Below are 14,318 nucleotides of genomic sequence, written 5' to 3'. Positions count from 1 at the left end.
GAGCAAATGAGCCAGGCCCCCTGAAGCCCCACCTGCCAGATGCTAAAGGAGCCCTGGCCCCCACGCACCTGGTCCGCCTTCACCATGCAGGGAGCTCCCTTGGTGTTTCAGTGACAACCGCCCGAGGAGCCCATGGCGTTGACCCAACAGTCCCAGTGCACTGACACTCTTACCCACAGGACACCAATATCCCCTCATCTGGTGGGCTTGACGAAAGCCCCCTCACACTGTGCAGTGTCTCTCTGTTGGCAGATCTGTCCCCCACAATACCAGACCTCCTACAACAGAGGGACTGTGCCCAATGTTTGTTGGTGGCCCAGTGACGATTTAGGGAATGTGCCATGTGCTGGCATGGCCACACCCTCACATTTGTTACTTCCCCCATCTGGAAGGGCATCCCCCCTTCCCTGCCTATTGCTGTAGTTTGAATGTTTGGGTCCCCCCCCCCAAATTATATGTTGAAACCTAATCACAATGTGATGGTATCAGGAGGTGGGCCCTTGGGAACAGTAAGGTCATGGGGTAAAGATGGCATGAATGGGATTAGTGCACTCCTAGGAGGACCCAGAGAGCTGCCCTGCCCCTGCCACCACATGAGCACAGCAAGAAGTTGGCAGTCTACACCCAGAAGAGGGCCTTCGCAGTGCTACCCTGACCTCAAACTTCCCAGCCTCCAAAACAGTGAGTGGGAAGTTAATTTGTTGATAAACCACTCAGCATATGGTACTGGTTATAGCAGCCCAAAGGTGCCGAGGTGGACCAAGGCACCTGGTGAAGACCTGTCCATCCTTCCCTGTGGCCTTGCTAGTTGTCTACAAAATCCATCTCCCTCCTAACAGCTGCCAGGTACAGCCTTCAGATTCGGCCCCCATTGGATGGTCATGGACAGAGTTCACATCACTGACCATGAAGGAAGAGCCATGGACAACAGACAGCTCTTGCTCACAGGAAATGCTCTGCCCCAGAGGCCCAGCATGCTGTCCTGTGTGAGCTGCACTCAGACATGCCAAGCCTCAGCTCCCCCACAAACGAGGACCATGCTCCCGGGCAGATTGTCCTCATTTTTGTGCTGTGGGGAAAACTACGGATCCCATTCTCAGAATGTTAACAATGCATACAATTACAAGGGAAGCCAATTATACTGAAATACAATTATTAAGATATTAAATAAAAATAATTCAATATAGTAATAGGCATGCTTCCTCATTAGCATCTTAAATAAGATGCACAGGCAGATCTAATCACCTCCATAATTCCCACATGGTAACAAACACAATGCTATTTTGAGATATCTGCAATAACTGAATGTGATATGAAAGTATCTGTGCCTTCTGCTGGTGACAAAGCCCAGGTGGCCTGCTGCCGACACTCACAATGGAAGGAAGCCCCGAGCTTTGCAGCGTTTCCCACTCAAGTTCATTTGCCCTCCCCCATCCTAGCCAGGGGCTCTTCGGGGTCTGTAGAGCCCTAGCTAAACCCCTTAGGAGATGGGAGAGTAGGTGGTGAAGATCTTGGGTCCTTGGGTCACCTTGCAGGCTGGAGCTCAAAGCTCCTAGAACATTCTCCTTCAAATGAATAAGAAATGGTTTCAAATACTCTAAGCCACTGCTTCTGGTCTCCATCCTATTAATACAAATACCCAAATGTTCCCTTGGCATCACTGGGCCCAGGACCATCATCCCATCCACCTCCCTCACAGCCCTGGGGACTCCCAAGGGTTGGAACAGCTCCTGGGGTCACTTGGAGAGGGGCGTGGTACCAAAGAACAAATGAACAATCACAGATTCCTATTACGACCAATCACCAGTCAGTGCGTGGAGAGCGCCTGCGCGGGACGGAGCCGCAATCGCTAGGGCACCAAGCAAAGGAGGTGGGTTCTACATGACCCCTGAAACCCAGGGGGACACAGGGGCACCTCAAGAGTAAGTGGCCTTCCCGAGGCCATGAAGTTGGTAAAGAGCAGCACCTGGGGCAAGGCGGCCTACCTTGATGATGATCTTCTCCCGCAGCTGGCTGGGCGACGGCAGCTGGTCGGCACTGGCCTCCGTGGGCTTTGTCAGCAGCTGGTCGCCAAACACCTCCTTGAAGACCTTGGCCATGTGGCGCTGCTGCTCCACGCAGCAGTGCTCCTCGATGGACAGGATCACAGGGAAGCTGCAGCAGCAGGGCAGGGTCAGTTCAGGAGCAGGGCGGGCACCTCCACGGCTGCCCCACACGGACCCATGACACCTGCGCCCTGGCTCAGCTGAGGAGGTGGACATCGCGCCAGAACTCAGGCCCCGCTGACCCCAGAGCAATCGTCAGCCACTTTCCTATGTTCATTGTGTCCAGGTACAAACTATAGCAACTTTTCTCAGTGCTTTTCTTTTAACCTATGCACAACTTTAAATTTAAAAAATAATAATAAAATAAAAAAGCCCCTGAAGTTTTAGCTTCTAATCTACAAAAGAGGTGAGAACAGTACAGTGAGGACTCATGTGTCAACTAGAGGCCCCAGTGTTAGCATTTTCCTGGGTGCACCTGCTTATCCTATTTATTTTTTCCTATTTTTATAAAGTGTAATTGTTTCGTTATGTTCATTTATCACACATATGGGCATTGTATGCACGTGTATACACTGAAATATTATTTGTGTATCTGTGCATCATGCACATTTTGTGTGTGCAGGTACAGCTGAATCTCATTGTCTGTGGGGGCCATGGTCCATGAGTCGCTGCCAACACTGACCTGAGCCATCTGCTCCTCAGGGGAAAGACTGGCTTAGAATCTCAAGCCTTTGGTCACATTTTTATCAACCTTTAATTTGAAGACCTTTTTTAATGAGCTTCTGTTTGGAGACACCTCATTCAGTATATCCTGCTGATTCATTAACAGAACTAGAAGTTGTGCTTGAAGGCAGCTGATCTATCACATGGATTTTCGGGCACATCACAGCCTTCTCGTTCTCAGGAACCCCACCCAGCACTTCTGCCCTGTGCTTGGGGCCACTTCAAAAGGTGAAGTCACCGGCCAAAGTTCAAAAATATGAAAAACATGGCATGAGAGAGATGACCAAAAGGACACTTGTTTGCATTTCAAGGACTGAAAACAAGAAGGCAAAGCATCTCTGCATCTGAGCTGGGCACGTGCCCATCAGATGACTCAAATTTCCCACCACTTGTCACATGCCCAGAAATGACCTCAAAAGTGCTTTGCAATTTGGAGTTAGAAATAAATTTTGGAATACAGAAGCCACTGATAAGAACCGATTTTTTTTTTTTTTTTTTTGTGTGTGTGTGTGTGTGTGTATCATTTGAACAAGTATATCTATGCCTATATATGATTTGTGATGTGCCCAAGGTACATACATGCACACATTTACATTTTTTCCTGAGCCATTTGAAAGGAGGCTCAGAAATCCCCCTCCCCCCACCTATATCTGCTAAGAACCAGGCCACTCTCCTGCCTGCCCACACCACCATTACTGAACTCAGGAAATTATCATTAATTCAATATCACTGAATGGATAGTGCATACTCAAATTTCCCCAACTAGCAAAGAAATGTAATATATAGCTAGGTTCTTTCCATCTAGAATCCATCTGAGGTTTGTGCAATGCATTTATTATGAAGCAAAACTATTTCGAAGGCAGGTGTGTCACTGCCATAAATAGGAAGCCACAGCACCAGTGGAAAGCAGAGTAAGTGGAGGGGGGGCTTTAAAATAAAATCATTTAGCCACGTTTCACCTCAAGTCAATCCTGGGAAACACAGATTTAAGCCCCCATCCTGGTCCACACAGCCGAGCTTCCAGAACAAAGGAGACCCAGAAAACTCCATTGGGAGCCAACTCTGAATGGAACGGATGCTGCTTATAATCTTTTTAAAAATCCTTCTTAATATGAACACTCATCCATTTTACCACGAAACAATGCAGTTGACTATAGGGTCCCGCCTTGCAGGTCCCTTTTTGACCACAAAGCCCTCCCTCAGCTATGAGCAAGGCCATGCCCTGTGACTGCACAGCCACTCCCAGCCACAAGCACAGTGAAATCAAAGCACTCTCCCCAAGAAGTCTGCTATGGCATGACGGCTGAATGTCCCCCAAGGCTTGGTCCCCAGGTGGCAGATCAGAGGTGGAAACCTTTAAGAAATGGGGCCTAGTGGGAAGTCCTTAGGTCACAAGGATGAGCCCTCGAAGGGGACTGTGGGACCCTGGCCGCCTCCTCTTCTTCCTCTTGGCTCCCTGGCTCACCGTGTAAGTGGTCTTGTTCTGCCATGAAGTGCTGCCCCACTACAGGCCCAAGACAACGGGACCACTCATGGCCTGGAACCTCCAAAACTTTGAGCCAAAATAACCCTTTTCCTTTTATAATTTTATTATCCCCAGTATCTTGTTACAGTGACAAAAAGCTAATAGAGTCTGATTGATTTCACCACCTCTGTTAACACGGGGTCCTTCATGGCTTCACGGACCGTGGAGGTCAGCACAAGCAAGGGCCGAGGCTCTTGGGGGAGGGATGCCAAAATGGAGACCGTGTGTGCACCGATTTCAAGGTTTCCTACCAGGTAGGAAAAAACACTCAGATACAGTGAGAGGACGGGGGAGATATCACCGTGTCTAGTCTTCACTGCCGCTCTGTGAGGTACGCGTAATTATCACCTCTGTTTTTAAGATGTGGGAACCACAGCAGTGAACGGTGAGTGCCTATCAGGTTGCTAATGAACAGAGTGGGATTCAGACTCCGGGAGAGATCCCAGCGCCCACTCTCATGGTGCTGCTACCTGCCAGGAACGTCAAAGAGACCATCACGCCGCTGAGGTCACCGTGGACCTCTCACCAGCCCCTGGCAGTGACTTTGGCCAAGGGGGGCTGCAGCCCTCCAGTGCTTGGGGAAGGAGGGGGTGGGCAGTTCAGTGTGTCTGTCTGTCTGTCTGTCCCACACTAGCCACTTTCCCCTTAAAGGCAACTGGCCAGCTGACCTGGAGGCAACGAAGGCGTGGTCTTTGATGGCCTGGACGACGTCGTCAAACTTGATCTTGGTGGTCCGCGTCCAGCCGTGGTAGATGATGGGCTTCCCATCAGGCCCGTCCCAGCAGTCCACTACGGGAGAAACAGGGCAGCTCAGCAGCAGCCATCCGGCCAAGGGCAGCAAGGTCAGGGCTGCTCCCACAGCAGCCCAGGGACAGGACTCCGAGGAGCACCCCCCAGAGCACAGAGGTTCACCGTGAACCCGGGGTTACCCGCCCACTCACATAACCCAGTGCTTCTCCAAAGAGAAACAGTCCCAACGCCTCTTTTTACTAAGTGTTCACTTTTCCCACGTCCCCCTGGGGAAGCCTTGCTTGCCTCTCGGCCAGTGGAAGTAACAGAGGGCATGAAAAGACCGTCAAAGGTTCAGGTGAAATATTCAAACAGAAGCAGACTATGGAGGTGAGCAAGCGACTCCCAAATTTTCAACCCCCCCAGACAGCAGAAGCCAAGAGCTTCTGACTTTATTTTTTTCATTTGCTTTTTGGGAGAATCTATAGAATAATTACTACTCAACTTTATACCATGGTGAGTGTTTTTGGTAAAACTGGAGTCTGAGCCCCTGGTTTATGCCTTCTTCCAGCCAAACCCACTGCTATGCTGTCCCAAACACAGCCGTGTTAGAGGCTTGGTCCCAGGGTGGAGGGGAGTGCTAATCAGAGGGGACAGGGCCTTTAGGAGGTGTGGCCTAGGGGGAGGTCTTCAGGTCACTGAGGGCGTATCCTTGAAGGGGACTGTGGGACCCAAGCCCCTTCCCTCCTCTTAGCACATGATGTGAGAGGGTTTGCTCCACCATGCTTTCCCGCCATGATGTGCAAAGCCATGACCCCCACCCTGTGAACCAAAATAAACCTTTGTCTTTATAAGTTAATTATGACAGGCCTTTGTGACAGTAAGCAGAAGCTGACTAATACACCTGCCTAGGAACTTTTGAGATCAAGTGAGGCTGGAAGGGAGAAATAGATGACAAGAAGGCAGGACAGAAATAAGACCTCTGCCATCAGCCCAGCCATGGAGGCCCTGCTTGTCCTTTCCACAGATGCTCACGAATGCCCCAATGGCAGTGAGACGTGGTGCCTGGGCACACGGGAACCAGTGCTAGAAGTAGAGGGCATTTACTTGCCTTCTCTTAAAAACAGAGGGTGGCCCAGCCTCCCACTCTGTTGGGACACTCTCTGGGTGCCCCAAAGCATTCTGGGCAAGGCTTGACCAGTCACTCCTTGACTCGGGGACAGACGGGTGTCTTCCAGGGAAAGGTCCTTGCCACTTCCCTCACTACAGGTACTTCTGGCACCAGGCCTCCCTCGGCCTGTCCTGCCCGTCTCCGATTCAGCCCTTTAAACCCAAAAAGCTCCGAGCAGCTACAGAGGCAGTGGCCCCGGTGGCCGTGCCACCTCCTCCAGGACGGGCTACTCACGTTCGATGCAGCGGCAGCCCATGCGCAGGCAGCGAATATACGCTTCCGGGGACGACTCGCTGCGAAGCTGGTCACCTGTGAGGTACCTGAGACAGGAGAGTGGGTGGCCATGAGGGGAGGGAGCACACGGGGCAGCCGTGCACCTCAAGGTGTCCTCAGGGAACATCGGAGCCCTAGTCCCCACAGCCCTAGTTCTCCCTGTCCAGAAATGCCCGAACCAAGCCCGGTCAGACACACAGTTCCCGGGCTGCACTGGTCACAAGCTTGGACATAGGCCACCTGCCAGAAGTGAATGATGGCCCCTGGCAACCCAGAGCCTGGGATGGCGTGTTCTTTCTAGAACTCCGTCAAAGGGTGTCAGGAGTGAGAAAGAGCAGATGATAAATCAAGGACCACGGCCGCCCACTGGGCCTGGCTGTCAGCAGTGCTGGCCATCAGCAGGCTCTCGGGGCTGCAGGCCGCACGGAGTAGGTGCCCGGCAGCAGCTGGTGGCCTTCATTGCTGTGAGCCACACCCACCAAATGTCCACAGGGACACTCATACACTCCTCACGGTGGCCACCCACGTGTCAAGGGACTGTGTCCCTTCACTGTCTCCTACGTTTGGGAAAACCCACTCCGACAAGAATGGACAAGGCAGGGAAGACAGAACCAGGGAGTCAATTTGCCCCTGAAATACTTCACTCTCTGAGATACTCAGAGGATGACGTACCCACAGGCCTTTTCTCAGTCCCCGCCCACCTGCAGTGACACTTGAGGGAGCACAGCCTACCCCTCTCGGGTGCCCGAGAGCCCAGGACTGCGCCCCCACCCTCAAAGGCAAACACTACCAGAACCCGATGTACCTTCCCCGTCTCCCAGCCCACCCACCTTTCTTCTCTCTCTGCACCCACCAGGGACAGGGCCCGGCCCAGAGCAGACAATCCATAAATACCAGTTAACGGCCAACTCAATTGCTTTGCTATGTCCACCGAGACGCCCAACTTGCAGAAAGGCAGGTTTGCTGACTTAGGGTTTAGGGCCGTCGACAAAGGATTATTACTCCAACACCAACTTGGAGAGGAAGCTGTGTCCCCCACCCCTTCCAGAAGCTTCTGCACATCCCAGTGTGAGCAACTGGCCCTCCCTCTCTACCCTGTGTGACAGGCCTTGCCAGGGCAGCCCCCTGGGGCACCGGCTGCTTGGCCCCCGGCCCACTGGGCTGGCAGGAAGCTCACGTGTTGTGGGACGAGGAGATCCAGTAGTGTGACAAGGGGTTATTCATGTCCTGCATGTCCACCACGTCGTACTTCTCGTCCCAGATGCTGTTTTCTCGTGAAAACAGGTACGTGAGGAACTGAAAGAGACACAGAGGCAGAGCCGTGGCTTGAGGACCCCGTCTGGCTGTTTCTGCTCTGTGCCCTCACGGGGAGAGGGCAGCTCTGACGCATGCACCCACACACGGCTTCCCGGAGTCTCAACACACCGGCTCAGGAGGCATCGGGCCACGGCCACCCTGGGCTTCCTGCACCCAGCAATGTTTTCTTTTTTTAATGTTTATCCCACCACGTTTTCTTCCTACACAAAGTTTTCCGTCATTACAGTAACAAACGTCTGTGAACTCGCCACCCAAAACTGAAAACCCAGAATGTTCCCAGAATCACAACACCCAAAGGCAGGACACTTCCTATCCCAACACCTAGCTCCTTAAAATTAGAAAAAAAAAAAAAAAATCAGAAGCCCAAGTGACCTTGGTGGCACTCTACCTGGGAGCAGCCTCCCCCACCCTCCCGGCCTCGGGCCTCCCCTGCTGCCCTGAGCAAGGTGGACACAGCCATCCCTGCCCCACCCACACTTTTCCATCTTGTTCACAGTGACCTGTCTTCCCTGGTGGCAGCGCCCTCTAGTGGCAGATCACACAGCCACACGGGGAACAGGCACAGGAAAGGCAGGAACGACCCCAAACCTGGGGAGCCCCCCAGAGACAGAGGGACCCGGGGCCGCTGACGGCAGTGCCCTCTGAGGGAAGAGACCCAGGAAACAAACCCTGGAGGACACAGGCACAGCCAGCCGTGCCCACTCACCTCATCCACAAACAAGAAGGGCTCGGCCGTTTCCCTCACTGTGTCGTCGATGAACTTGGTCATCCGCTCCCGGACCTTGTTCAGATCCTGAGCCCACAGCTCCTGGAAATGACGGAGAGAACAAGAAATCACCAAAATGACAACTGACAAAATTCCTCACCACTCAGGGTCTTTCCAGTTGTAAAGACCAAACTATTGACCAATTCTGAATCCCTTGGCCATCAGGGGCCACATATCAAGATCTTGGCCAGGGATCAGCAAATAGACTCTATAAAGGACCTAAGAGCAAATATTTTAGGCTCTGCAGGCCACAGGGTGATAATTCAGCCACTGCCTGTGCAAACACAGCCACAGACAATATGAGGCACATGGGCGTGGCTATGTTCCAATAAAACTTTATTTGCAAAAACAAGAAGAGGGCTACACTTGACCCATAAGCTGGTTGTCGATGCGTGCCCTGCAATAGTCCGCTACATTGGTTGGTAGGAAGCAGCCAAGGAGCATGGTGGTTGTGTCAGCCTGCCAGGGTTACCTGCCCGGCTCATCCTCTCCTTCCATAAGGGCAACCTTAGGCAAGATATATGCCCTCTTTGTGTGTCCACATTCATGAAATTGAAATTATAGTGTTTGCTGCACGCTTCAGCAAGGGACTGCATAGAAGAAGGTTATGGGCTTAACGTGGCACCTGGCACACACTCAATTCATGAAAGTTTGTACAAATAATTACCATCCCCAATGGCCATCTTCAGCCCATCCAAGGCTGCAAGTCCTATACTGTTACTATCATTTTAGAGACAGAACACAGAAGCCCAGGACCATTAAAAAATGACCTCAAGTCCACAGGGCTCATAAGTGGCAGAGTCCAGTTTCCAAGTAACTAAACTTTGGAGAGTGGAAATAGAATCTGATCATGCCCTCTTTTCAGGGAGTCAGCCAAGCAAGGCTGCTCAGAGATGGCTAAGGCCTGAAATACACCCAGCCAGTTCCAACACAGCTTCTGCAGACTTGGAATTCCAAAGTCCTTTAGGAAAAGAACACATCGCATACAGTCACTCTGTTTTCCTCTCCACACCCCCAAACCCCCAAGCCCCCAACATTCACAGGCAAAAGGAATGAACTGTGGCACACTCTCCAGCTTTGACTGTGGGTTTCAGATATCCTAAAACCTCCGTCCTTATGGATCATAAAAGCAAATGTGCTGGCAGACTTGAGTGTGGTTGGGTGGGAAGGGTCAGAGGAGGGTGTCAGGAAAGACAAAAAGCTGAAGCACAGGTGCAAATGGCGTGGCAAAGACCTGCCTCGCTGGCACGGGGTGCAAAACCACAACAAGCCCTGCCGCGGCCTCATGCAAATCCGCCGGGATCTGCAGCACAGAACGGTTGGGAGGCTGAGAACGGTGAGTTCATCTCCATGTGGTCCTTAGATCTCTGACTAGGCAACGTGAAGCTTCAGGGGTAGGATACTGATGGCAACCCCTTGCTGGCCCAGATGTCCCAAAGAGGCCGGACACGGCACCCTTCCTTCCATCCCCACGAAGCATTCGATTTTATTAAAAGGCACGGTTCTTAGCAAATATAATCTGACACTGGACTGGCTATGCACAAAGAGACCTCTGCCTGAGGGAGACGACAATTCAACGTTCTAGGAGGGAGAAAAGCATCTACATGATGTGGGTGGCTGCACTAAGCACCTGCGACAATGAAAACGACAAAGAACGATGACGAAAATAAAAATAAATGGTGCTGGCAGTCACCCTGGGCACTGGCTCTGCCGGGGCCTGTGCTGAGCTCTCTCAGCAGAGTGACTCATCCAGGATGTACCAGGACTCCAGAGGGTGTGTGATACTCTCCATGCAACATAAACGGGGAACAGAGGCCTCTGTGTTAAATAACGGGACCTAACGGGGAAGCTGAAACCAATCCCAGGCACAGGGGCTCTGGGGGCAGAACTTCAACCCCTTTTTGTGGAGTAACACCCAGGGCTGGCTATACTTAGCCAGGCCCCTGCCAGAAACATGGTTGAGCTCCCAGTTTCCATTCCTACTAGAATACTGCTGTTATTTCCTTGGGACATGTGCCTAGGAGGGCAACTATTTAATCAAACTGTATGCATCTTGGTTCAGTGTTTTCATCTTAATAGCACATAGCCAAACGGTTTCTAGAAAAGTTGTAATAATTTGCACAAAGTACTACAGTAGCCATTTTATATGAGCACCACCACCCTAAAAAAATGTCACACAGATCCCCAGGTGCACAGAGCACCCCTGCCCTTTTCTCCTGGCCCTATGACCCTAAGCTCTAAGGGCACCCAGCCGCTGGGGCCCACCCAGGGAATCCTGCAATACAGTAGGTAACCACTAGGTGGGGCTAAATCTACACTCAAGTCAGCCTACTGGGAAGTTCTGGAACATCCTGGCTACTGGTATCAGTAATTGTATCAACTTAACTCCAATAGTTCCCTGCAAAACTGAACATTCTAAGCAAAGAAGAGCACAGAATCTCACAAGTAACTGTGCCCAACAGAATTAATTTTCCCCCTTCCTTTTAACCAACCCTCTGTCACTTTCCCTGGGCCCTACACAAGCAGGATATGATGGGCACAACGCCCATCAAAGTCCTCTTTCACCATGGCCCAGAGCGCCAGGGACCTGCCGCCACTGCCTGGGCTCTTATGCAAAACTGTGCCTCCCTCTTGTCATTAACCTCTCTACCATCAACAAAACCCAAACCCGGGCAGGGTACTGGGTGGCAGACACCAAGAAACCGCTCACTGTGTCAGGTGAAATAGGAGGACTGTGGCCGTGGCTTTTAAAAACAAGTCCCCTTCTGTGCAAGAGAGCTACTGAAGCATTTATAAGTCAAAGGCTACAAAATCCAGGCCACAGAGTTCAGCAAAGGAACGGAGAAGGGGGCAGGACAGGGAGACTCGGGTGGAGATGGGAGGGAGGTGAAATAAAACTGGTAAGATGTTCCTAATTCTAAGTCTGAGTAATGGGGACGTGTGGTTCACGATCTCCTTCTGTGTGTGTTTGAAATATCTGGCAACTCAGTATTTTTATGTAAATGAACTTCATTTTGTCGTGAAACGTAAACAGTTCTGAAACTATAAAGTCTATTCAAAAAGATAAAGAAGTCAAATAAAAGAGAAAACGTCAATGAGACTCCAGTAATATAAAGAGAAACTTTAAGATCATGCAACTATACTTGTGTACACACACACACACACACACACACACACACACACACACACCCCTGCTGCAATCTTCTCTGATCCCCCACAGTTTGGAGCAGTGTGAGCTCTCATCCCTATTTACCAAGGGGAAATGGGTGGAGAGGCTGAGCGCCCTGCCCAAGGCTGTGCAGCTGGGGAGACTTCAGACCCCAGGTCCCCACCCGTCACAGAGCTTTCAACACCAGCCTGAAGCACAAGGCACCACGGTCAGAGAGGCTACTGCAGTTCCACGACAGTCAGAGGCCAGGTGGACACGGTGTCCCCGGAAGGCACCCCCAGTCTCAGCACCCTTGCCATTCTCTCACCTGCTGCTCATGTAAGAGAAACCTCTGGAAGTCCTGCAGGTAGACGGCAGAGGCATCCGGCCGGTCAGTGTTGCTGCCCTCAGGGAAAGAGAGCACATTACAGAGAGAAAAATCAACAGAGGGCCCCGCTCCGCCCAGAGTGCCCAGCCCCCACTCTGCCAGGTACCAGGCTGGCCCCCAGATGATGCAAGGGAATGACACAGAGTCCTTGACCTAGGAGGACTCAAGGAGGGGCCCTAACACCAGAATCTCAGAAAGTGGAGCCTGGACTCTGAATTTGGCCATTCCCAGTGTCATCCAAGGTCTGGGGCACACTTCTGGAGTGTGACCATGGAGAAGACAGAGGAACGAGGCAAGAGAGATGAGGCAGGAAGGGGCTGCCCGGGGATGAGCCCAGAGGGCCCCACCCAGACCTGGAGGGCCAGGGAGGCCTTCAGGAGGACAGTGAGGAGGGGCGAGTGGGGTGGAGATGAAAAGTGTCCAGCAGGGGCCCAAGGAAGATGGCGGGGGACGATTCCAGAGGGGAAGGTGGGGGCCAGGAGGCGGGGAGGGCAGGACCTCAGGGCCACAGCGTGCACAGCCCCTGCTGGACAGGGCCACATGTGGAGCCCATTTAGCAGGAGCTGATGCTAGAGGAGCAAATGGACCAGAGCCTGGGCCTCCTCAGAGTGTGCGGAGCCCTCAGGGCTCTGAAGACATGGAGAAGCAGCTGCAGTGGGCAGGACTCTGCCAGGGAGCCAGCAGGGGCCCTCGCTCTGGAGACCCTTCCTCTGGATAGAGAGATCCTTCACTCTGAACCCAGGCAGGACCCCCTCCCCAGCAGGCTGTGGACGGCTGCTTCCAGGAGAGGACATTTGCAGCTACCAAAAGCCCAGAACCTCACTGAATGGGCACAAGCCTCTGCTGGTTTCCAGGGAAGCACATTCCACAGAGGCGAGAACGGCCGAGCACATGCGGGAGGGTAGGAAAGAGCTGGACCTACACTACATAGGAGACCTCACGTGCTGGAGCCGCTCCCCTTACCCACGCCAAGAGTCACAAGTCTGCCGTCTCAGACTTGTTACAAAGACATTCCCCAGCAGCCTCCGGGCCTCACACTAACCCTTCCACCCAAGTCCACTCATTTGACACCTCCGCTGGCATCTTGGAGCTCTAGTTTAGAGAGTGACAGAGGGAAAGTCACTCCTCACTGAGGACTGTCGGTGCCCCACAGGCCATCTTCTAGGTGCCACTTCACTCCATGGCAAACGCTTCCGGTCAGAAGGCTTGGGAAACACAAGACCCCTGACAAATCCCCCACCGGGGACTCCCGAGGCACAGGAATGTCCTGACAAGTCCTGCAGCACTGACTTTGGATAATGCTCTCACCATAGACCTGAGTCCTCACCACGTGCCCAGCACCAGGAGGCACCGTACACGCTTCACCCACTTTAATTCAGTGCAACCTGCTTAACCAGGAATCTCCACTAACCTCACTTTAGCTTCTGTAGGAACCCTGCTAACTTGTCAAGTCCAGGAAGCACACTCTAGGAAGGAGCCCCGAGGCTCACAGGCTTCTCTGTAGAGCCTTTTGGACCATCCACCCAACACTCTCCACCCCGTTGCTGTGGCCCCTCTCCCATGCCACCTGCTCAGGGTGGCCAGTCCCCTGCCAGGGACCCTGTCCCTGAAGATCAGTAATGGCACAGTGGTGTCCCTTCACAAAGGCCAGCTGCACCCAAGGCAGAGCTGACCTGAAAAGCAATGACATATAGAGGTGCCTCACCCCAGGATGAACACCGCGGAGTCCTTCTTGAATTCGTCAAGAATCTGAAAAGGAAAACATGCACAAAATGATATGGGACAAGTCGCACGATGCCAACAAAAAACCTTGTTAAAATATCACCACGGGAATCCATGTTAGCTGTAACCATTTAGATGGAACAGCAACTTCTGGAGCAAAAGGGAGAAGTCTCCCTCCCCCATCCGTCCTCCTCCTGAGAAGCGACCGCTCTTTGTGATCAGATCGGCTTCCTCCTGGAGCTTGGTCCACGGGTGTTCATCTACCTAGATCTCACTTTAGCACATCACCCACGTCTCCCACCACTTCGGGCTGGTGTCTCCTGCTTCACGCACAATTCTGCAACCTCAAGCAGCGCCACTTCACTGGTTTGAAAAGCCACATTTTATTTCATGACACGTGTCCGTCAACTTGCTCTCACACCAGTCTTATAAGGAGCCCCCTGTGTGTTCACACGTCCACCCCGGCCCACACACCAGCGTTCCCACAGGCCATCTTCCTGGAACCAAATCC

General features: G+C 52.4%; 1 protein-coding gene across 1 annotated transcript in view; it reads right to left on the bottom strand.

Annotated features, from left to right (window-relative positions):
• The window catches only part of Plcg2 (phospholipase C gamma 2), a 121,362-nt gene that overhangs the window by 42,361 nt on the left and 64,683 nt on the right, over positions 1-14,318 (bottom strand). Inside the window, exons 7-13 of the mRNA XM_026392997.2 lie at positions 13,791-13,834; positions 12,026-12,098; positions 8,490-8,591; positions 7,644-7,762; positions 6,428-6,513; positions 4,962-5,082; positions 1,986-2,154 (exon numbers count right to left, since the gene is read on the bottom strand). Coding sequence (XP_026248782.2) covers positions 1,986-2,154; positions 4,962-5,082; positions 6,428-6,513; positions 7,644-7,762; positions 8,490-8,591; positions 12,026-12,098; positions 13,791-13,834 — 714 coding nt within the window. The remainder of the gene's footprint in view (positions 1-1,985; positions 2,155-4,961; positions 5,083-6,427; positions 6,514-7,643; positions 7,763-8,489; positions 8,592-12,025; positions 12,099-13,790; positions 13,835-14,318) is intronic.

The sequence above is a fragment of the Urocitellus parryii genome, chromosome 15, assembly GCF_045843805.1.
Source record: "Urocitellus parryii isolate mUroPar1 chromosome 15, mUroPar1.hap1, whole genome shotgun sequence".
Lineage (NCBI taxonomy): Eukaryota > Metazoa > Chordata > Mammalia > Rodentia > Sciuridae > Urocitellus > Urocitellus parryii.
This window is presented reverse-complemented; position numbering and strand designations above follow the sequence as displayed.